Below are 25,832 nucleotides of genomic sequence, written 5' to 3' on the forward strand. Positions count from 1 at the left end.
TCTCCTTGTAGACATATTCATAGGAAGGGAACAGAGTGAAGACTGACAGATTGGTGTTTCCTAAAAGTAACTGTGCTTACACAACCCGACATTACCCACGCTTTCTCGTGTAGTGAAATATCTCCCTAAGGAACAAAGCAATTCAGTATAACATCAAGCTCTTCATCTGCTTGATGGACTGTCGCTAACCATAACCATCAAATGCATGGGAAGTTAATGAAATAAACATTAAATCCAGATTTTCAGAAACAGAGTTCTATTCAATTGTAAAGGGATGCTCCTGCCATCATATGCCCTTCAATGCATATTATAGGTTCCTGGACCCTTTACAACTTCATGTAGTCCATTTTGCTTAAGCAGATAATCAGTGGCAAGAAATTTCAGATAATATAGGAAGAAAGAAGGTGATGTACCATGGCAGCAAATGTGTAAGGTATGTGTGAGTACTTTAATACGAGTTATTCTATAGTAGAGGTGTCAGGGACATCAGAGCGTCCCTTTAAACAAATTATAAGCTTTCCCTTAAACATGAGTTTAGGTAATATGTGCACAACTACCAGAATATGCTTTCCTTCAAGTTCATCTGTCTGAGAAATCTACTCTTGACCCCAGCACTGGAAGCCATCCCTCAAGTTATTCGGATACACATTTTCCAGCTCTTGTTCACATATGATGCACCCTGTGAATACATAGCCACCACTTTTCACCCATTTGCCATGACTATCCAGTAAAGGAGGCTATGTTGGCTCCAAACAGGTTACCCCATAACCATATCATGGTCTGTACTGAAAAAGCAGAGACCTTGATCAGTGCGACAGTGAGGCATCTCAGCGGGACGGTGTCCCATCACTGTGACTTGTCCTGCTTAAATGAAGCACTTAGGAGGTATGAGCATGTACACCTCTACCACTAGCCATTGAATGCATCCTCACTGTTCCTGTGCTGTTATTTAAGTACATTTTAGTGTAAATCAGATCTGGGATAAACTAAAATCAACAGTTCCTCTTTGGGCTTACTAGTAAACGTACCGCCAAACGCACATGAGAGGCATTTAAGGTCGCCAGTAATTTAAACAAGATCATTGTTGACGTTTTCCATTAATAAGAGATAGCTGGTTGTGTGAAAGCTTGGTAAGTGGTAAGCACAGAACACGCTTTCACACAACCATCTCTTATTAATGGAGAACGTTGACTTATTTTTGCGCTGTGATGCATGGCTGAATTGCTGGGACACATGATCAAAAATACAAGGGTATAGAGGACAGAACTTCTCACATTTGCTGGGGTAAGTAACCCGGTAGATACTGGAAAAACATAAAAAAAGTTGTAGATAAAGCAAGTTGGCTGAAAGTCTTGAGAACAAGGTAAAGCCAGTACTGCTACTTGGCAAAACCAAGTTAGCTTCTTTTACAACCGAGTAGAAGATCATGAATGGCTCCAGTGAAGTACCAACAATGGTAGCTTGGTCAGGGTTAGTGAATTGCATGTAGAGAGCCATGTAAATTTGCTAGGACCAAATGCAGTTTGTAGGCACGATTACACTACATCCAAGTTAGATCATTAAAAGTCATTAGGGATGGTTAGGAGAAGCACCATTTGGGTCTCCCATTGTTAGGAAGAGCACACAGGACAGCGGTTATTTGGCCATAAGTACCATAAGGCCTGCCACAAAAGCAATCTGGCAGATAGATTGGAGGCGTAGGCTTATTTCACAGCTTTAGCTATGGAGTATCAAGGGCCAACGTAGCCCTTCTCAGTGCACAGAATCTTAACTAACTTTATACTTTAAAAAGTTGCCCAACCTGGTGGGGAATTCGTGAAGCAACTAATATTATACATTTATCATTTCACACACAAAGCCAAATATGCTTAGCCAATGACAGTATATTAGGCTATTCATCTGATTTATAAACTTCAAAACAATGTCGGCACTGCTAATAACTGAATAAAAAAAAACTCACTATTAAGGTACGATCATCTATTTCACACATTAAATTACAGCAGAGTGATGTGATGGAGCGTTACTTTACAGCGGTCAGCTACAGCCGTCCCCAAAAATGTAATTTACTTTGTGTTATTGCTTTGTGGACACAGTAAAATAAAAGTGTATGTTGCCAAACAAAATATCTGCAGAACCATGTTGCCATTAAATCATTTAACGTTCATGAAGCCTCTTCAGATGGTCCACAGACTGATCTAAACCAGTCGTACATAAGTTTACCATGAATTTGCCATGTTAAAGTGCAAGTTAGTTTGAACTGGTGACCTAAGCGGCTGGTTTTACCAGAGGCAGACGTGTAAATCCAAGGATACTAGTTCATCGTTCCTCTACATCTGATGAAGTAGTTTTGCCCCACAATGGCTAAAGAGGACCATTCACCGACACAGCTACTTTATTAAACTACCTATAGCTTGTCAAACCGTCACCACATGTATGCTGCGATTTGTGGCAAACACTAACATATCTAACCACTTTCCTGCCTTATAGCCCTCTCCTTCTCAAGCCACCGAGACCAAGACCATCAGATCCGATGGAGAAATAATTTAACAAAAATGAAGGTGACTTAATTATTAAATCAGAGGACAGAAAGTTAAAATGTTTCTAGCCATAGTATACACGGGAAATGGTTTTCTAATACATATACCTTGCTTATTTGAATCAGTCAACATCATTAAATAAGTTATTTAGCGAACAACTGTAAAATGTAGTATTCAACAGATCCATTTTAAATAATGCAGTTTATTCAGAACTGGAATAGACTCCGGCTTAAGGAGGTCCCTTAACTACATGAAGGCATTGAAAATGCATTTGTCCAACCTAAAGAATTAGAATTTTCTATACAATAAATGTGTATTATATATGTGCATACATATATTTAATACATACACATCCGATGTGAATCAACACATCTAAAAACACGGATTACAGATTGATTTAATATATAAATGGTTTCCAAACTTCTAAACTTGCTTTGCTGTAAGTAGTGTGCAGTTTGAAATAAACCACATTGTATTAAAGAAACATTCACATACACATTACATCACATTACTTGTTTGCCCATGAAAAACTTTTTTGAAATGCATCTCTTCAATACACCAATGAACATCTTAACCAAGAAATATTCATAATTCATCTGGTTCAATGTGAAAAACAGAAAAAGGTGCACGTTTATATATATATATATATATATATATATACATATATATACATATATATATATACACACACTTATCAAGTGGTGTCTGGGCATTGATAGCATTCTGTGCATTGAAAGTATTCTGAAAATGGATGTTTTGAATGAAGCAGACCACATCTGAATACACAATTGTTCCCCTACATTGTCCAGGTTACAAGATTAGCAGCTTAAAATGGAGGGATAGCGCATTCTGCATGTTAGTCCCAGGGTGTCAGCCTTGTTTGTGAAGTTAAAGTGCCGTGCATGGTTAAAGGCAGCTCAGAGCTCCAAAAAAAAGTTGACATTCTGGGCCAAGCCAACTCATTAGCACCATATTACCCGGCCCTGCCTGTGTAGTCTTCGCTAGCAAAAAGATTATGTCCACAATACTCACATAGAAAAGGTCCACAATTAGAAACTCATATACGGGGTCCCCCCTCCCACATGCCTTCTTACGCCAAGAAGATTCTTTGGGTGGAACTTCTGCAGTGCCACTGCTCTGTTAATTTAGGAAAATCAAGGTCTAGATACTAAACCTACTTGACGGTAATTGAAGGTTTAAAATATGAAAATACTGCGAAAAACTAATTAACAAAAATGTCATCCAGCAACATGGCCATTAGAAGAGGCAGATTACAGATTAAGCGCATGGACTAGAAGAATGGTAAAGCCGTCCTACCCAAAGCTCTACTAAAATGAAAACAAAATGGTTGGGGTAGGGGAAGCGACTCACAAGCAGAAGAGCGGGGACGTGTAAAAAAATGTATGTGATAAGTTGTAAGTAGAGAGGGAAAGAGTGGCGTGTGCAAAGTAGCTGCCAGAAAGTTTCACACAGTCAGGGAACTATCCACAGAAGAAAAATGCTGGTCTGACCAGGGGGTCTGGCTGGCATTCTCCTCCAGCTTAGCCTCTTCATCCACTATTGCTTCGGGAACCCTGTCTGTTTGTGCCATAGTTGCAGAAATATCCTCTGCTAATTCAGAGGATGACCCAGCAGGCTCTGGCACCAGGCCCGCTGCATCAGAACAGGTGGTTATCGTGCGATTCTGAACCTTTACCAAAACACTTGGCTCTGTGGCTTCAGAGTGGCCAGATTGTGTCATTTCTGACCCAGTGTCCAAGCCTGTATGGTTGTGGTTATGGTCATAAAGAGATACTACATTGCCCTCTGTGTACTCTGGGGGTGAGGCTGGTCTCCCAGAGTCCTCATCAGTAAAGCAAAGGACAGAGGAGCCAGCAGGAAGGAGGACAGGAGAGATAGAGGGATGGCAGGTGGATGACGGCAGCGTCATAGGCGTTTCCAGAAGACAAACTTCAAGACTCTCCACACTGGAATCCAGACTGAGACTAGAACCACTAGAGGCTTCATCACCTTCATCCAGCAACCTCTGGCGTTCCTCAGCACTCTGTAGGTGACGAACAGCAGCCTCATTTTCCAGGTGATAGTTCTCAGCAATAAATTCCTGGAAGTCCTGTGTTTCCGGATGCGGGGTAGTTACGACAGAGTCTTGAGGAAGCTCCTCTTCAACAAGCTGTGGTCGTGGTTGCTGCCTTTTGTTCTCCAGCTCAAGTTTCATGATTGTGTGGAGGTAGTGAGTCCGTACACGGATAGGGTTAAATTCTATACGCCCGGCGATATTACTGCATCCATCCCGAGAACAGCCACACGGAAAGGACATGCGATCCACCTATGAAATATAAAGGAAAGGTAACAAAAAACAATGAGATTCACATCGAAAATTCTACCCCTTAAACTATGTAAATACGTTTGCTGTACACCACCAGTGAATCACTCACTGTAAACAGATTTGCAAGAGCTTGAAACCAATACCGAGCAATGATCGTAGGGGTAACACCTTAGAGAGCAGAGCTCACAACTAAAAAATTTGAAAAGTACAGAAGGCATTGTTACAAAGTATTAGAATAGAAGCGGTATGGGGGTGGTGCATAAGCTGGTCCTGTACATGCTTAAATGCCTTCATGGAATAAGGATGCGTCTAGATAGGCGAGCCCTCCATTGGGCTCCATAGCCTTGGGATTTTGGGAACCAACTACCAACTCATTTAACCCAACTGCCTCTAATGTAGAAATCTAGGTAGCATAACAAAACGTAAACTGTGAAACAGAGCTGTGCTGATCAATTTGTTCACTACACGGATCTTCTACACTACCCCTCACCTTTCCCTGTTCCTTATGTTTATTCTCACCCCATTCCCTCAAGGTTGTAAGCTTGCGAGCAGGGCCCTCTGCCCCTAACGTATTGGTTTGTCTGTCAATTCTACTCTTATCATATGCCTTAAATATATGTATTGTAAGAAGCGCTAGGTGCTATATAAATAAAAAATATTAATAGATGTATGATATGCAAATTTTTCAAGACAGAGGCCGAGATTACCATATAGAAAAACGGTGTAGGAGAATGTGTTTGTAAAAAAGTATTTTTTACATGAATCCCTTTCAAAAACAAAACATTTAACAAACCTGGCATTTGATTCCAGCCTGACTACAGGGACAAGCTTCTGGATCACAATACAGTCTGCAGTCACACCCACATTCTTCCCTCGAGAGACGGATGGCTCGAAGCTCCTGCTTTTCTTCAGCGTCAATACGATGAACACCAGCTGCTCGGAGTAGGGCTCGCCGCCTTTTAGTCGGTAGAGGCTGAAGGAAGAAGTAATCATCCACTTCTACATTGTCCACGTCTATGTCCTCATCAGACACGTCCTCCAGGGTGAGGCCATCAGCCTCCTCAGACTCCACAGTACCATTCTTGGTCAACTAACCGGGATAAACCATAAATCAACAAATTACGACTAACTCATATCAATTATAAATACATTTCATGTCTATCAAAACCATTCCTCATAACAGTTGATTTTGGTAGTTCACTTGTAGCTGATCATTTTCATTGCTAGGTTTACTGCGGGATCTCATTTCTGGGCAACAGCTTTAGCGCTTTTTGAAGACAATGGACATTTTTAAAGGTGCAGGCATGAAGGAATATTATAAAACGGAGTATTATCTAGCCATTCTGTAGAAATTCTTGTGACTTTTGACTAACCTACTGGTTGGTAAATCCCCTCACAGCTCAATGGGGGGGGGCACATAAACCCGAATCTAAAATAAGACCAATAACCGACTGAGGTCTGAGTCTTCACATCATGAAAATAGGAAGACTTGAAGAGCTGAATTTGTTGCCAAAATGATGCACATTTCTATGTTTCTGTGTACGTTTAACACTATAAACAGATTACGTCCATAAAACTCACACAGGGAAAGGTCCATTTGAAGGCTCCACAATTGACCTTGGATACAAACTTACACAGGCGTAGAGAGGTCTCCACAGGCCTACAAGATGATTTCTTGGGTGGTAACATCTACTTCTGCAGTAGCACTGCTCTGTTACAATTACGTTTTGAAAACCAATCTCTAGATAACATTGATACTAAACCTACTTCACTATGACTGAAGGTTTGATATGTGAAGATATTGCAACAAGAAGGTCATTCATCCCTGTGTTAGAAGAGACTGAGGTCATTACATATGAAGTATAAGGTCTAGAAAATGGTAAAGGCACCTTATTCGTCCAAAGAGAAAACAGAAAATGTATAGGGTACTCAAATTTTTTTCATATTCAGTGTTTGTTTAGGGGGTTCCCTGGGACACTACTGGAGTTACTGGAGTTTGAAGGAGAGTTGTGGTTTGAACTCCGTTTTACATTATCACTATACTAATTTCTGTGAGCTTCATTTGCTGGAAGTGCTCAGCTGGCCATAAATAATGCATGGTTCAGGGAGTTCTCCTTAATTGCGAGTTATACAGGGCTTGCTCAGCCATTCTTTTCTGCAGAAACTTGCCAGTGTTGGTCCACCATAAGGAATAGTGAAAAGTTAAAATCCCAACTCTCCCGCATAGACCCCATTAACTATACATAGACATCATATTTCTGTTCTTCTAGAAGCCACTGTTTCTTTAACCCCTTAAGGACCGGGCTCATTTTTCGTTTTGTACCCTGTGGGACCGCAGCTGTTTTGACACTTTTGTGGTGCTTGTGTTCAGCTGTAATTTTCTCCTCACCCATTTAGTGTACCCACATAAGTTATATATTGTTTTTTTCAGGACAAGATGGGCTTTCTTCAGATACCATTATTTTGATCGTATCATCTTATTTACTATAAAAAAAATAAAAAAAACATGGTGAAAAATTGAAAAAAACCCACATTTTATGACTTTTATTTGAAAAATCTTTTACTCACCTAAAAAAGCAAGTAAAAAAACTAGCTAAATAGATTCTACTACTTGTCCTGAGTTTAGAAATACCCAATGTTTTTATGTTTTTTTGCTGTTTTTTGTAAGTTATAGGGCAATAAGTACAAGCAGCGTTTTATGATTTCCAAATCTTTTTTAACAAATCTGGTCATTCTGCCTCCATCTCCTCTTTGGAAGATCTTTGAAGCCAGTTAACTCAATTTAACCCCCTCAAACCATATATTTTTGAAAACTAGACACCCCAGGGTATTCCAAATGCTGTTATTTTAACCCTTTCCATGCACCAATTATAGAACTACACTTTGTCAAACTTTGTAATAGTCATTTTTTTTCACACAAATTGTACTTTAGTTATAGATATACAGGTCCTGATATATGTCACTGTAAAACAACCCCCCAATACGTGTTCAGGAACATCTCCTGAGTACAGCGATACCCCACATGCATGGGTTTGTCAGATTGTTTGGCTGGTAAAAGGCTACTTTTGGGGCATGCGTAATCCAGGTGGTCATTTGGTCATTCTGCCTCCATCTCCTCTTTGGAATATCTTTGAAGCGGGTTAACTCAATTTAACCCATTCAAACCATATATTTTTGAAAACTAGACACCCCAGGGTATTCCAAATGCTGTTATTTTAACCCTTTCCATGCACCAATTATAGAACTACACTTTGTCAAACTTTGTAATAGTATTTTTTTTCCACACAAATTGTACTTTAGTTATAGATATACAGGTTCTGGTATATGCCACTGTCAAACAACACCCCAATGTGTGTTCAGGAACATCTCCTGAGTGCAGTGATACCCGACATGCATGGGTTTGTCGGGTTGTTTGAGATTTAAAATGCCACATTTGGGAAGTGCGCTTTTTTTCTCCATTTTGGTCAGTCTGTACCTATGCCCTATCTTTGAGCTTGGCCACTCCAATTTACCCCATCAGCCATTTTTTTTATATATTAGACACCCCTTGGGTATTTGAAGTGCTTTTATTTTAACTCTTTGTTGAGATTTTTGAGAAATTTTAGCACTTGCTCAAAATAATAAACTTTATTTTTTTATTTTATTTTTTTAATACTTTTTTTATATTTTTTTTTACACATTTTGCAATGTACTGGATGGTTCATCTAGTGACATCAGTGCATAATTATTTTTAAATGTTAGCACATTTTTTTTTTATTTTTTTTCCATTTTTTATTTTTTTTTATTTTTTTTTTGAATATTTTACTAATCACATAGTGATTAGAAAGCTGGGCTCCATTGACTTGCATGGTTGAATGCAGTACCTGTATTCAACCTGCAAGTGGAGCCAGAGTTCTCTAGAGGGTCTGGAGACCGTCTAGCTAACTCTATCATCTTTATTGTTTATTTTCCCGGGCCGCCGCCATCTTGCTTGATGGCGAAGATCACCGGCAGCTGCGGCTGTGACCGCTCTCCGGAGCGGTCACAGCCCATCCAAAGGTAAGTGTTTGGTGTCGCTGGATGCCTCCTGATCGAGGCATTCCAGCGACACCATTTAAGTTTAGGAGGCGATCGTCGATCGCCTCCTAAACGCTTTTAAAACGGGCGTCCGCCGCCATACAATGTATGGCGGCTGTTGACGCCTCGGGGAGGGGCCAGACATGGCCCCCGATGCCGATCTCGGCGTTACTGAATGCCTCGACATCGAGGCATTACAGTAACGCCGTTTAAGCGAAGAAAGTGATCGTTGATCACTTTCTAAGCTTATTTTATTTTATGACGGTTCAGGACCGTCAAAGGTCATTTAGCGACCTTCATGTCATGACGGTCCTGAACCGGCAAAGGTCGCGAAGGGGTTAAGGGACCTGTATAACCATACGAATAAAGATGATCTGAGCTCCTTTTCATGAGGAAGGACAGAAATGCAGTACAACAGCCATTCCACAGGGAGGTTTCATCATGCACACCCCAGGGAATCAATGCAGTAAAAGTGAAGGTGCATGATGAAAGATCACATCCAATGCTTCAAGTCCGTAGCCATCCCTTTCACCATTATGAATAGCAAGTCTGCTATTGTGACGTGCAGCATGACTGGGATAACCATGTTTTTGGACTGCTGCAGGGAAGCTTTACAACTGTCAGGACTTGCAAAAGTCCATCATACAAAGATGTTTTAGATCAACCAGACCTACACGCTACAGAATGCATTCCAGATAGCTACATTTACCAATGTTGAGCATGAGGATATCTAAACTACTAAAACTAATTTGTTGATTTTACTATATGGATATATTCTATGAAGGTATCCATCTGTCCATTAGAAATGATGACATTCTACATTAAAGGCTAGATTTTGGTACCTTCATCTTGCGTGTATGCAGCTTTTCTTCCTTCAAGTGCTCACGCAGGATTTCGCGATGGGTCACTTCCTGTTCCTGGGCAAACTCACAGAGAGTATACTTGCGCACAGAGTTGTGATGTTGTGCCATTCCAAGGGAGCTACCGCCTTGGCTGGGGACGCTGGTGAAGCCTTGCCGACGGGAGAAGTAGTAGACGGTCACTTGGTCAAAGCGCACATTCTTCTGTCGTAACAGTTTCTGCCGTTTTAGTATAGATGTCGCTGTAAGGAGGTGGAATTAAAAAAGTATAACTAATTAAATGTTACACTGTTTACAGAAAACTTAAAAGGACAGATCAAGTGCTCTGGGCCCTTTTCTGGTCTAAATACCACCTTATTTGGGTGACCCATCACACTTTATTTAAAATAGGCACAGGTTACTCAATACACGTGTAGAACCCCACCACAGTAGAGCTCTCATCAGGACAGATTTGGTGAATATAAACAATTTTTATTTAATTTCCTACTCAAAACAAGCCATATCTCTGTAGTATTCTTAGCTGCCACTGCCGTGTCTGACTCAATGCATCAGCAACACTTTTTGAAAAAAGTATTCCTAGCACCACTAGCCACCTTCTGACATCAAAGAATGCCATCATGTTCTGCAAAAAAAAAAATGGCACTCACTTTCCTAAAGATATTTGCTTTAATTGTGCCATGTATTAACAATATTGTTCTAGAACTGCAGAAGAAGCATCCAGAACTGGATGAAATGTTCTAGGTAAGGTCTTCAGATTTTTAAGTTTGGAAAGCAAGGCATGTGCATTTAGTTCTGTGTTTTCAGAGACAAAAACATATGAACTGATTGACAGCTTTACCCATTTACTTCAAACTCTGCACACTTTTCACTTGTGCCTCCCTTCCAAAAATGATTGTATTTTGTTTTATTGGCATCTGGAATGTAAATCCAGCCATTTGTGCCTTACATGGGATCTATGATGTAACACAGACATCACTCCAGACACACCTTCCCCCAGCAACTCAACTCAGAGAGCCTTCAATACACGTTCCTGAGCTATCCCTCAGACATCACTCCAGACATACCTTCCCTCAGAAACTCAACTCAGAGAACATTCAATACATGTTCCCGAGCTATCCCTCACAGACATCACTCCAGACACACCTTCCCCCGGCAACTCAACTCAATCCTGTACCGTGGGACTAGCCTCTCCATAATGGGTCCATTCTCCATGCATTCAGGGGTTACTTACGTATAAATCCAGTGGAGGTGGGAGCATTGACACTGTCACAGCTCTCTGCGCTGTCACTGTTGGAGATCTCATCATCAGAGTCTTTTGGTGTAGAAATTGGGGATCCTGCATCTACCTCTTCAAATTTTCTTTTCAAACTTCTGCTTGTGATTGCATCCATTTGTTTCACACGGGTCTGCAAATCATAAGAAAATGTTACAAGTCTCAAAACCAAACCAAACCTTCTTAATTATGGGTGCAGACAGCCTATTCAGAAGCACAGGAAGAAAATGGGATAAAGATGCATAGTATCTTTTAGCTAGACGACGGCGGCTCCTTGGTGATCCATTAGCGCAGGCCTGACGAACCCCATGACGCCCACGGTTTGGTTGAGGTTGCCATCGGGAGTCCAGCTGATCAGTCACGAATGCCATCATGAATCCGGTGAAGGAGGTGCCATGAGACGCCCAGAGGGGTGAAATAATCCATGCTACTTGACCCTGCTGGGTGCCTCAGGTCACTCGCTTCACAGCACACCCACAGGAAAGCATAGTTTGCCGGAGTCGCAATGGCAGATGATAGGCAGTTGCGTATATGTGTGTGTATACTATAGTGTCAGAGTCATTGTGTATGTTTGTATATACGTAGGAGTTATAGTTATAGTGCTGGAGTTAGTGTGTGTACGTGTAATCTGTGTACATGTATAGTCTGTGAGTGTTACCCAGTGTGTGTGCATGTGTATAAGAGTGTGGTGCTAGTGTGTATGGTGTTTATGTTACAGTACGGCATTAGCATGAGTGCGTATGCCAGCATATAGTGTTAGAGTGTGTGTAGAATGTTAGCGTGTGTGTGTTACTGCAGTGTGTTACAGTATGTAAAACGTATGTTAGTGTACGGCAAGCTTGACAAACCCGGGTGCCAGGCTGGGTAATATACGAAAATAAAAACATGAATGGGGAAGAAAAGGAAAAGCTATCAACCCCCGCTGTAGCGCCAAGACTTAGGCTGTTTGTGGCACAGATCTCCATACACTGCCCCCTAGAGCCTGCCCTTTGCAGTGCACCGAAAAGAAACAGTATGCTGGAAATGTACCCCACACCTGCTCGCATGTAGGTATTAGCCACAATCCATCAAGAGAACTGTATTCTGGAGGCCAGTCATCATGGAATATATACACCCCGATGCATGGCAGGGATCAGTAAACATCAGCAATATAAGATGCTACCATGTAGATGTGCATTAAACAGATAGCAGCTGCAATTGGTGCATTCCTGGATTTAAAGTGTTCTTACTTTAATGATAGTAACCAATAAACAGCAGCAGTCCATATGTCAATATTTCACATACATTTAATACTTTTCATGGTAAACATTTACTAGTACAGTTTGTCCCGCCATTCTCTAAATCTTGTTGTGTTTTTGTACAATACGCCAAAGATGGCATCACTCAAAGCTTGCACATTATAAAATGGCACCAGATTGGCAGTTAAGTGAAAGCTGCCTGAGCGTGATAGGAGTCACCAAGCGGAGCTGCATTATTGCAAGAGGAAAATCAGGCTTCGCCCTCTACCATAATCACAAAAGGAGAAACGTTCCCCGCTCGTCTGTCGGATAGTGAGCTACAGGGGCAGGGAGGATCCATGCCGCCACTCTGTTCTAGCTACAGTTTTACAAACGGAGGACGGTCGTCATAGCAACTGAAACATACGATTTGCAAGGGGGAAAGGGTGGGGGAGATTCCCGTCACCCAGCAGCAGAAATCAGAAGCCGCATCCAAGCTAAACATCACATAGCGGGGAGGAAACGGGACAAGGGGAATCCTACCACATTTTACATTTATAAAATAAGCATATTATATATTATTTATACGCAGCTATTCTTACAATACACACATTCAAGGGGTAAAAAAGCGTATATATTGGATATTTGTGTTTCAAGTACTTAGTTTATCCCTTTCAGACGTCTAATATTATATTAAACTCGCCCTGTAAGTGGTATTTTATCTGAAACAAAATTGATCATGGACATACAGCAGTACACGGCAGTCTCCCCGCATGCAAAAAACATCAATCTACACTTTTCCTCAACGGATTTGGTCCCAAGTGATCTTTCTTGTCCAACCGCAATATCTGCAGTCCTTCCACCCAACAGCTTACAAACAGTCTCTATGCTTTTATAAAATATTTATATAATGGTTGTAGGCCAAAGACTTGGATGGTTATTTGAACGGGAAGCTTGCTTTATGAAAAGATGTTCTTCATGCTAGAAGGCCTGCGTCTCATACGCCACCTACAAGCTTCCTGCACACGACCTTTCCATAAACAATAATATTTTGTTGAGTTAGAGGAACGTGCTATGCCTCCGTATCAGAATGCGTTCTACAGAATTGCAAACAATGGTTGACAGCTAGTGTTTAGATACCCAAGGGCAATGAATGGAGAGGAGCTGGAACCAGGGTCACACAAAGGGTCAATATAACTAGTCCACATATAGTACCAAAGCTGGGGAGAATATCAATTGTGACGCAGTCCTGACCAATAAACTTTCTTCTGGACTGTATTTAATACAATGTTCTTTAATGCTTTAAACGCAAGTAAAATTAAATAATGCTATTGGTAAATTGTACTAATTAAATTAGAGGTGGGGGAGATGATATTTTAAATTTACAACAATTAACATAGTAAAATGTTTTTATAGTCAAACTTTTTTTTTTTAGGGCAGGTAGCGGCTTATAGTACTTTCTATACATTTGTTTTCCCACTCTGCATAAAAGGAACTGGGGGGGAGGGGGGCAAAAGTTCCTTTTTTCGGGAAATGAAAATATAGTTTATGCTAAATTTGATAAAATTCTGATTTGTTTTGGGATCAATAAATTGGCTACTAAATTGCTTTTTACCACCCAATTGTTGCCAGCTCCACATGAACGCTACAAGCCTTCTTGTTTTTTTTTTTGTTTTTTTTTTCCGTGAGCACTTTCTGAGGCGCTGCTGAAAGTAAACAGGAAGTAACAATTGTGATTGAGTTTGTATTCCCCCCAATATAATGCAATAAGCAGATTTAAAAAAAAATAAAAATAAAATGCAAATAAATTCAATGTATAACATTCATATAATCATATATAGAGGGGGATCTTGCATTCTTGTGTTTTCATTTCAAAGCTGGTGAAACGTAGCGAGGGAGAGGCACTCTCTGGATCACATCCAAGTTCGTGTTGCACTGAAGTAGGGGAAAGGTTATATTGTACATTTATTCTGCCAGCTTCCTGATCACTTTTACTTCTGTTAAAGGGACAGTCTAGCCATCACATGAACATTAATGTATATGATAGGGATGCAGCTTTTATCTCCTATTAATCTCTATATTTATCAATCTGTCCACAATAACCAATTCCGTATTACAGTTGCTGGATTTGAGAACCTTGTGCATCCTTTAGCAGTACAAATTGTACTCCCTGGTCAACTATAGAACTGCTCCGCTGTTTGCCAAAGCCAACCGCCAAATCCCACTGCTTGGGTTCAAGTTACTCTTAGGGAAGAAAACAATATGTAAGCTCACTCATTAGGCACTAAACTGGACATCCCATTTAAAATAAAATGTACTTTATAAACTAAGTTACATATGGTTTTGGAATTAAAAGTTCATACATACATACCAGAGGTACGAGTCAGGGCCTACTTACTACAATTGTGTGAAACAGCATTTTCCATTTGTCTTATTTTCTGCATTGTTGCATGTCGATTTTGGTCAGATCGATTATATAGAATTTGTTGGAACAAAAGGTTTCATACCATGACATTAAGTTACACAGCCATTTCTAATGATATGGTCCTCCAATGAACCACTGCCAGAGGTTTGGGACAACAGTGGATCGATCTTCTGACCATCCTGCCAAAATCTCTAAGAGCAACACATACAGATCATCCAGGAACACACAAAATGATCTCACAGCAACATCCAGAGATCTGCAGGCCTCCCCAGCCCCAGAAAAATGAAGTGTATGTGACTCGATTATTCGAAAGACAAGGTTTCACCAGAAAAGTAAAAGCAGGAACTACTGCTTGTGTTGAGTTCCTAAAAAAGTCTCTGGATGCTTGTGAAGAGTTGAGTAACATTATTCTATGGACAACAAGTAAAAAGTAGAACATTTTGGGACAAGGGTCCCATACTGTCTGGGGAGAAGCAAATAATGCATTCCATATAAAGATTATCAAAACACCAGTGGTCAGGCGTGGGTGGTGGCATTATCATGGGGGTGCTTTGTTGCATCAGGCCTTGAGCAACTCATGTCTGAACCATGATTTTGGCTTTGTTTCAGAACTCTGTAGGAGAGTGTCAGGCCATCTGCCCATTAGCTGAAGCTCAAATGGATAATGCAGCAAGATGATGATCCAAACACATGGGCAAATCTAAATAACTGGCATATGCATCATTTGAGTTGTTCCTCACTCAGATGGCCTCCAATATTAGGTTTTGGCTGAAGATCTGTGGCAGGTAACACTGCCAACTTCTGTCTGTAAGCGAGAACTTAATTCCACTGTGTTTTATGAATGTTCAAGTAGACATACTAAAATTCCTATACAAAACAATGGCTGATTAATGTTCGGTATATGAACAGATGGGGCATCTTAAATAACACCCAACTGGATAATCTGCTCTCCAGAAGATGACACACAATTAAACCTTCTCAGCCAAACCAGGTGGCACAATTCTGATTTATGGCAACTCACACATTATATATATCTCGTGTAGTTTGCCAATATGGGAGGTACATTGCATGTGCACATTACACACACAAAAGGATATATTATACACACAATATACAGCTATATATAATCGATGCAGGTTTAAACTCTATGCCAAGAGACATGGCAATGGCAGATGGAGACGTATTAGTAAATTACGTAACAGTTAACTCATTGACTTCTGTAAGAGCAGCAGGGAGAAACGCCACCGGAAAGCAATAATCTTCAAGAGGCTGTGGTGTGGTAGGGAGAGCAAGATCAGCTCTCATTTAGCTCACTTGATTATATGTATTGTCATTTATGAATGATGGATTCCCAGCAAAAAGAATGCCAAAGATCATTAAACTCAGAAGTGAAGACCATCATTTCTCCAGTTCTGGCAACTCCTCTGTCTGAAAGGGGCATCTTGCATTTTACCAGATCCCTTGGAAGCCACTTATTCGCAATCTAACAGTCAGTGCAGGCAGAACCTGCGATGTTCATCATCTGCTCCAACTTTAACTTTATATACAGCTAGACAAGCCTAAGCTGGCAATTAGGTCGGTGCTGTGCGTGTGTCAATTGTACCCTTTTGGCTCGGGTAACCTTAAGAATGTTGGAGCCACATGCTGCAAGTGCAAAGGTTAATTTTTAATCAGGCGAGCCCTGCAGTGTTCTAGATACACAACCATGTCCTCCATAAAGCTCCGCTCATGAAAATCTGACTCCTCGTGGTGGTTTTGCAACCAATTCTATGCCTTTAAAGTATATGGAAACTGGTTTTATTCACATTCCGGATTAAAAAAAAAAAAAAAAAAAAGATTCTATATCATATCTATGGGATGCTTCCAAAAGAAAAAAAAATATTTATCTAAGAACTCCAGGATGCAAACAAAGCTATGTAAAAATCATGCATCAAACAGAGCAAGTAAAATAGTTTGAACTGGTAAATGGGTTAAGTATTTGTGTGTACATTTACTGCACACCAGTGAAGCCAGTGTGTTAATGGGTGCCATAATGGATGCAAAATGCATTCTTCCCTTTAGACTGTGGGAAACAACTGAAGTACAAAGTTTCTCTACCAGAACACTGTTAAGTGAAGTTTAATTTTGCATATTTTAAAACTTGACATTTCCCCCCTAGCTACTTAAGCATGTTGTAATAATTTAGACAGTTAACACTTCCATAACCAACGTGGTATTAGAAGTACCTTTTTCTAGTGTTGTACAATGTCCAAACCCTTGTGAGAATAATCTATAAATCCAATAATGTTGATATGCTTGCAATGTTTTGTCTCAATGGTCCCGCCAATGGGGACTGAATGCTCAAGCACAACCTTCATAAAGGTTTCTTGGATTCAAATAAAGCTTGAATAGGTTTGAATTTGGGAAGTAAGATGTGTAGACTTTGTACTTCATTTTAGTGCACATCCAGAAATGTCTTCTTTCTAGATATTTTTCATCTCAGGTCCATCCTCAGGCCAGATGAGCTCTTAGGAACAGAAAAACCACCTACAACCAACAGTTCAATGCGACGTGGGTGTGACTGAACGCATTTAAACTAAACTCCCAAGTGATACTCTAAAATTAAAGACAGAAAACACAGATAATCAACATTCATTGGGATTACGCAATAAGAGCCAATAAAACCACTTACTGCGACATTTAAGTCTTTTTTTTTTTTTACAATTACAGCAACCCCTTAATTAGCCGCATTCAGCATGGCTGGGTGGGAAACACCCAAAAGGCACGGCGAAGCTTGCAAGGCTTTTAATACAAGGGATCTATTTATAGTGTCTTGTAAATGTATTCGGAATTACAAAAACTGTAGACCACAGTCCTATGAATTTAAAATAAAATAAACATTTTTAATCATTTAGCGACAATGGTTTTATTTTGGTGGAAAAAAATCCAAATCCAACAAATTTTTCATAGAGCCACCTTTCCCTGTATAACAGCTTTCAAGCTTTGCAGTGTCCGTGTGAATTTGTCCCATTCTTCTGGACAGATTTGCAGAATGGACTGCAATATTTTAATACCTTGAACAGTCACCTTTGAGTTCTTGTGTCCTCTAATGTTGCTTTGGGTCTTGTGTCTTGGATCAAGGACCTACATAATTGTGGGCTGGAGCAGGTTCTCAGTCTTCTAGCCAAATGCCCTTTTGATAAGAAGCATGCTCACAGAATGATGCTGCCACCACCATACTTTGCGGTAGGGATGGTGGTATGGGAAGGTGTTGTGTCACACACAGCAGGGCTTTGTGTTTTGGCCATAAGCCTATTGTATAATCCGACCAAACAGCTGTGGTACACTCGCTCTGGGAACCTGCACACACACTCCTTCAAACTGTACTTGAGTAACTGTTGCTTTCTTGCCACTGATAAAGATTAACAATCAATATTATTGAACCACGCTACTGAGTTCAGGACTACTCTATACAAAGCGTCACACATGTACAATGTAGTTGGGTAAAAACCATGACACATTATGACCAGTGTTCCCTCTAAGCTGTGCGCTCGCACATAGCTTTTTTAGAGAGCGCACATGTCCAAAAATTGTGCGCACAGTAGTTTTTCCCAAAAAAAGAAAAAATAATATTTTTTTTTAAACTTTATGCGGCACGGATATTGCGCGCACAGAATTTTTGCCCTGTGAAACTTTTTGCACAAGAGAAATTTTCTGCGCACGCCAACTAAGAAAAATTAGATGGAACATTGATTATGACAAGTTGATCTAAAATCTATTCAAAGGAGTTTGAGGTGCCTTTTATTTGACCAGAGTTCATACGGTAAGACAAGGTGTAAAGAAATTGTGTCCCTTTTCGGTTACCACCATTTTATTACCGAATAGTAACGTTTAGGTACTTCACTTTCTAGTGTGTACTCTGAAGACCTTTGATCAGGATACAATAACTAGCAAGGCAATGTCCACTTAGTCTTTTATATCATAAAACAGCACCATCATATCTGCTGAGTCGTACAATGCCATTGCACATAGGGATTATTGTCTGCCACTCCAGTAAACCACATGTCTCCTGGGCAAAGTGTGCTCAAGAAAAAGCGGCGTCAAGATTTCCCAGTACTGAAAAACACATAAAAATGAGAATTCTGGCACATGAGCATTACTTTGGCTGCTTATGGCAGAATACACAGGATACATACTTAGCTTATTCCGCGAGTGAACTAACTTAAAAAGTATGAATAGAGGAGTTATCAAAATATACAAAAAAATTCAACATGGTATCCTTTTTTTTTTTTTTATTAAACACGCAAAGGAAATTTACAAAGATCAGTTACTTTTTACACAGCTGATGAACCATGTTTGTATGACCGCAATCTGAAATAAATAAAAAAAATTTAAAAAAAAGATACAGTTCATCTTCCTAGGACTGTTAACTACAATCACAGACCAGTACTTCCACGCTACAGGAAGGGTTAAACAAGGTCACCGCACAATAACTAGCTGATATATGGCCCGAGTCCTGCAGTCGGGGATCTAATTACATGACTAAACATCCTGTATTTCCATCCCTGCAACACCTCCATGACACGAAGTACAGAGCGCTTCCGCTCAGCCTTGTCTTACTCAAGCTTTACAATGCTGTCATTTGCATTTATGAAAACAGAAAGCCGGGACATTTGCCCGATCCAGTAGTCATCACACACCGAATAGCAGCTTAGATGGAGAAAAACACGCGTCACTTAAAGTATTCAGTGTTAGGGATCACCCACGTCTAATTCATTTAGCCAAATGGAAACAAATGGAAAAAAGGCCCATCCCTAAACATAATAAATCAAGAACAATTAGAGATTGATAAGGGAAAAGCATACCAATGTTTTGGATACATTTAACATATATGTTATTACCTGCATTCCCAACTGCATGTCTATGGTCCCATTAAGGTATTCAGGAACATCAAACGCCTTTGCTATTGACATGTAGAATTGTACTGGTGTACCAATAAAATGTGAAATTGGCAACACAAGGGAATTATTTTGGAAGTTAATGAATTAAATGTTTCCAAGAGCCATAAGCATCGGCATTTAAAATAAATGGTTAATTTGTTAACAATTGCACCATTCACGTTTAATAGCATTCCCTTGGTAGAGTGTTCTTCTGTAAGATGAGACATTCAAAGGAATTCCATGTGAGTTATTGTGCCTTTGTGGTCTTCTAGTATTTGGCTTAAGATGAGAGAACCAGCCTATATGTTTTAAGAGTGCATAAAAAGTCCAGAAGTCCCACTGGAAAAAGTTATCTCCACCTAATGATTACAGTTAATGTTGATCATATGCACGCTTGGAAACGTTAATGCCACCACAAAGTCCCTGTGTGGAGACACAGCTAACCATGGGAGGGTGCGTGGGAATAGAAAGGAGTATGGCAAAGAACCGGCAGAGCTTCACATTAGTTCCCCATACAGTTATCATGCCGACCCTACTTTGTTACTATCACCATAGAATTATAGGATTCTGTATATCCGAGGTGCAGGGCACGCGGTACCTTATCTGTACAACAACAGCTGCAATTTATACAGATGAGTCCAGATGTTGGATACATAGTTTGGCACAAGTTCAATTTAACATGTCCACTTTCATCGACTGATGGTTACTTTGTCAACCATTTAAGACGCAGTTTTGGTGAATGCACTATCCATCACGAATTTCCGGACTCCATAGACCCAATCACCACCATTTTTGAAAACAGGGAACAAAACAATTAGGTAACCTAAAGAGTATGACAAGCTAGCAGCGGCATAGCAATTCTATTTTGCATGTAGTTTATGCAAAATTGATGCCAAAATGCATTAAAAATGGGAGGGGGCTAAACTGTCTCTTTAAAAGCCCTTTATTAAAGGAGAACTCACATTTGTATTGCCAGTAGAAGATAAAATGTTATTTTTTTCTAGTTTTTTTTCAATGACTTCTATTTTTTTTTTTTTGCATATTATGTTTACAGGCAGCTGTATATCTGCCATTTGTACTTGTTCTAGATGTTATATAGGCCCGATCAACAAACACTCCTTATCATACAGACTGTGGTAAACAATACAATGCCTCAATCCTAATCAACCGGCTGGAGACACTGATGACAGCCTATGGATGAACTGGATTCATTAACATTGCGGTAAAGAATCACCTCAGTGTGATGTTTAAGCAGAGAAGGTCACCCAAAATATCACATGACTGACAACAATGGCCGCCTCCAGGTCTACTTCCTGCATGAGGCAGCAAACTTTCTCCCTGCCATTAATTTTTGGTGCAAGCTGATTCTGGAAGCACTCGCAAAAAGGTATGGAGAAACGCAATTGTTGCACCTTTTTTTAAGGTAAAATAGGTTTAGAGCTATTTGCAATTGAGGAGCTATTATTACACGGATTGGAAAAATACAGAGCAGTTCCAACAAACGCAGAAACACTTGCCCTTTAGGCTTCTTAGGTAAAGAAAAGAGTTTGCATTAGCTTTAGTGAGGTCCATGTCTAACAGACTTTTAGATTCTCTCTTAATTCTCTTTAGTGAATAACGAGAGGATTTAAAAACATGTTCAAATGTAAACATGATGTATTTTACATATCCATGAGATCCCACTTTAATACATGGTTAAGATACATAAACAAAAAAAATATATAAAAATATACTTTGTTTCCTAGCTTTGGCTCTCAAGCCCTTCCAGAAGTTTCAAGATATCCTCCCAAATCTAGACAACTGGTCTTTAGCACAGGTGGATCTGTCAGAAAGCAACCGAACGACTGAATACCACGCCATGACATGGAGATTCCAAAAACCTGAACTATAAGGACATATTGTAGGACAGTAGTGGAATATCTTCTAAAACGAAACATTTTTTGCTGCAGTAGGCATCATGTGTTCACGCATCTGCTATAGAAATAACAGTAGTTGGTAAAGAGCTCTACTGCTTGCTTGAGCCAAGAGAAACCAAAGCCTCCAATCACCCAAGAGGCCAGCCATTTTTGAATGTAGACAGCCAAGTATATTCCCTTGTTTAACCAGACAACTCCTGAGATCAGACAGATCAGCGCCACTAAATAATTATATTGGGTAAACAGCGACACACAACATATGCATCGGACCAGGTGAGAGAAACCAGAAAAAAATCAAACACAACTAAGTGATTGCATCACTTGCAACAAGACTCAAATCATGTACATTGAATCTTGGCATGAATCCCAGAAATGCTTGAATACCAGAGCAGCGGGATTGCAGAGGACACAGACAGCGAGAACATAGGACAGGAATATATGGCAACCAAATCAGCCTCATCACGGCAAGATGGAGAAGCGGCTTTACGCATATGAACGTTGTTACTATAGAAAGACGCAAGGTCTTTACGACACATTTCAGCATTATATCAGATGCATCTAGATGGCAGGGGTCTCCTCGCCTGTTTCTGGATGTAAATAAATAATGTTGCGCACAAAACCACAGTGTGTTGAGCTTTGCTGAAGTATATTGTCAGATGTAATTAAAATCACACTCTTGGGACAGCACAAACTGGAGCTGGTAACAATATGTAGGAAGGAAAATGCTAATTGATCACTATGAAACAGGATGGAGCAGTTGCACACCATGAGCCACCCAAGTATTAGTTGAACCCTGGATGAATTAATAAAGAGAAGATTAATCAGATAGCAGAGGTTTCCTGGAAAAACACACCATTTTGGGTCATGTAGTTTGATTTCCACCTCTGGACAACATCTGTAGCCTTTTTCCTAAAACTATACCAAAGCATCACCGGGGTTACAGAATCCAGCAGTCGGAAACCTACGGCTTTGAGAAAGTGCTTATTCATGGGCTCTGGAAGCCTAATCGCTGAAAATGTGAAACAACAAAAATGGTTTTAATTAAACTGATTAAGCCCAAAACGATTTCTAAAACCAACAAGGCCACTCGGTAATTAAATCTTAGTGCCAAGAGGCCCCAATGGAAACGACTACTACGAAGGCGACTGTGCCAGACAATACTAAAAATAACAAAAAAACACATATTCCCGATGCTTGAATAGAGAGTCCTTCCGAAGACAGGCTTTCAACCATGTGCAATTAGTAATTAATAGCATCGTAGCAAGAAAAAGGTTTTGTGTGAAAAAAAGTTGAATATCGCATTTTAGACCCAGAGGCCTTTGCACAAAAAATAAAATTAGGGATTTTGACTTGTTTTTTTTAACAATCTTTGGTGTCAAAAAGAAAAAAGGGGGGTTTTAAACAATTTTTTGTTTTTTTACAGCGTTACAAATATGTATTGCCACTCAAGTTTGGAAAATATTTTGATGCATCACTGTGTGATCCATTGGAATCCATATTATTTTATATGAAAATGTATATGGCCCATGAAACATCTGTTACCAAGGTAATCACACGCTCCTCGTGATAAAAATAATAATTTAAATGATTCTAGGAAGTGTGCCCTCCCTTCCCCCAACATATGTTGTATGTCACAGTCTACTATTTAAATACCCCCTTCTGAATAATGTCACACCGAGCACAGCGCTGCCAACACACTAGCGACATGCCCATTACCCAAGTCTACTCTGTGTGCTGGAGTAACTGGGCTGGGCAATACAGTGGAATAAAATGTAGCTAGTGACATCATAGATAGGTCATCAAGGTCACCAAAGCAACAGAACACAGAGATGCTGCAGAACCTCTGTTAGGGCTGCCAATTCCATGCAGTGGGGTAAATACCTTAATAAAAGCCCACCATCCCAGCCCCAATAGCAAATGATTTCTGATGAAGCTCAGTTGTATATAGGAAATTGCAGGCCATCAAACCCCTAATACATAACAACTGATTTGCCCTGCAGCTTAAGAATGCCATACATTGCTACATATATGTACATGCTGCTTACATACAACACATATGCACGAAGTAGGATGAGCAGACAAAGTCACCTAGAAAAGCATGTGATCTTTAATGTGGAGGATCCACAAGCAATCTTAAATGGATCGTTACAGAGCTGTGATCAGCATCTCATAATATAGAATCTAAAACAGCATGAAGGATAATAGAGTTTAAACATACAATGAAAGGAATCGGAAAAGCCCAGCATTCCACACCCCGAGTCAGAGGGATTTAAAGCCCCAGCCTTCCTGGAAAGCCTAGCTCAATGGCAGGGCTTGTTCTAATAACCGAATGCGACTGCACAGCCGAAGCACACAATCCGTATTACCTACTTCGGAAGGCGAGCTTTCTCTTCAACGCCGATTTCCTCTGATCCCCAAATCTGGAAGATGGAGAGGGTATCTTTTTTTTCTTAACAGAAGGGCGAGTCCAAAAAAAAAATGAAAAGGAAAATGATCGGTAGTTATGGGAGTTCTGAGAATGTAGGAGGAAGAGCGAGGAAAAAAGGATCCGAGTGCAGTGTATACGGATGATTTCTGATCACGGATGGCTGGATCATTGGGGTTCAGGTAGTTTAATCGAAGCCGGGGCGGAAAGGCATCGAAAACCGAGCAAAAAAAAAATAAATTTAAAGTCTCGAAATGTTAGTTCTGAAATGACGTCTTAATCTCATCTCTTCCCCGATCGCCTTCACGAAGTGATATTTTGTACGGTTTTGTTGAACACTCCCTCAGTCTGACCTACCCTTAAACATGGAAAAAAACGGATTTATTTTTGTAGGAGGAGAGGGAGGCGCATTAAGCTGGAAACGACTGAATTATATTCTTCCAAAGAATGAGTTACGTCTAAATATTTATGTAAAACAAAAAATAAACGGGGTAAACGAGCTGAGTCCTGCCCGATCCGCCCCGGCTCGACACAACGGTAACAATGGGCTGCGAACTTTACATTGTTGCCACTTATAGGCATTGTGACGTCACGGGACAAACTGGGGCATGTCGGGTAATGTAGTTCGTGGCGACGCGAAGGACGATGGGAGATGCTGCAGTGTGTGGGAGGGGTATATTTGGCTGGTCAATGGTACAGGCATAACGAGACGGACATTCAGTAATATCGTGCGTGATATCGCCAGCTGGTGTCTTAATGTCCAGTATCGCCCGTTTGGGTTTTATTTTACGCCAGGATGGTTTAGGAATACCAATCTGTTGCCGGTTAGGGGTGTTACCATAGTGCTGCTCGCCCGAAGAGTCTCGCGATTTTTCTCATAGTTTGTCCCTTAGCTACCGATTGTGTGGTTACCGTGGGAACGCGCTATTATTTTGGTTTTCTTTCGTTCTGGCCAATGTACGAAATTGGTTTACCTCAGAACTTTATTTTAGAGCTAATATTATTAAACAAGTGACCGTTTATTTATATGTACTGCGTGCTTCAATGTCATTTCAGGACAAATCTGGGAAGAGGGGTAATTGTTTTTTTCTGCTTTAAAATTTGCCACTTTTGGTCCAGCCTTATAGCTTAAGGTAGCCATATGCCCATGCAGGGCTGGACTAGGAAAGAAAAGTGTGTCTGGCGCTTTAAGGCCAGCATCCACTAAATAAAGTGCTGTCTCACAGTGCGAGGTTGGGTGCATCTATCCAGCAGCTGCGCATTTAAGGAGCTGCTCTGTTCTGCTGGGTTACTGAGCATTTGCCTTATGGCTAGTCCCGGCCTGATTCCATACATGCCCTTCTATGAACCATCTAGAATATGCATCCTGCTGCAAATGGGGTCTCCAGAAATGTACATAACACTCTAGTTCAGGTCTGATTAGAGATCTGTAAAGAACCACCTCTAGTTTTGCTACTAATGCCTCTAGCTATACAACCAACCACCCTGCTTGATTTATCCGACGCATTGTTTATTGCCTGCTAGACTTGTGCACGTGGACCAAACATGAATTGGACACAATTTTTTGTTTATTTTTTTGGTCCATTTATTTTCAGACAATGAATTTCGTTTCCTGCCCTTGTAATTTGGAAGATATTCAGAGAGCTTTTTCCTTTCGGAAAATAAATTCATTGTCACTCGCGCTTCTGCAAAAGGACCGAGGCATCTGCGCACACACTCTCCCTCGATTGAAGGAACGTGGGAGAGGCTATTCCCTTTGTGTGCGCCGTGGCTCACTCCCTTCCAAGATGCCAGAATATTGCCAGACGGATTCGCGGAGAAAAGGTGCGGGAACACTTCTTTCTCCGCAAATCCACCTGCAATATTCTGGAGTCTTGG

At 40.4% G+C, this 25,832-nt stretch overlaps 1 protein-coding gene across 2 annotated transcripts; it reads right to left on the bottom strand.

Moving 5' to 3' along the window:
- Positions 1–3,935: 3,935 nt before the first annotated feature.
- On the bottom strand, positions 3,936–24,491 carry CSRNP2 (cysteine and serine rich nuclear protein 2). 2 transcript variants are annotated; one of them, XM_053455792.1, is made up of 5 exons: positions 23,900–24,491; positions 11,011–11,185; positions 9,762–10,021; positions 5,657–5,953; positions 3,936–4,863 (listed from the first exon to the last, which is right to left on the bottom strand). In XM_053455792.1, exons 2-5 carry the CDS (start codon positions 11,168–11,170, stop codon positions 4,003–4,005), a joined length of 1,578 nt encoding a protein of 525 aa, XP_053311767.1. In that variant the 5' UTR covers positions 11,171–11,185; positions 23,900–24,491; the 3' UTR covers positions 3,936–4,002. The 2 variants fall into 2 exon arrangements, with proteins under 2 accessions (XP_053311767.1, XP_053311768.1); XM_053455793.1 differs by having other exon boundaries at positions 23,896–24,491.
- Positions 24,492–25,832: the final 1,341 nt, after the last annotated feature.

Source organism: Spea bombifrons, chromosome 2 (genome assembly GCF_027358695.1).
Source record: "Spea bombifrons isolate aSpeBom1 chromosome 2, aSpeBom1.2.pri, whole genome shotgun sequence".
Classification (NCBI taxonomy): domain Eukaryota; kingdom Metazoa; phylum Chordata; class Amphibia; order Anura; family Pelobatidae; genus Spea; species Spea bombifrons.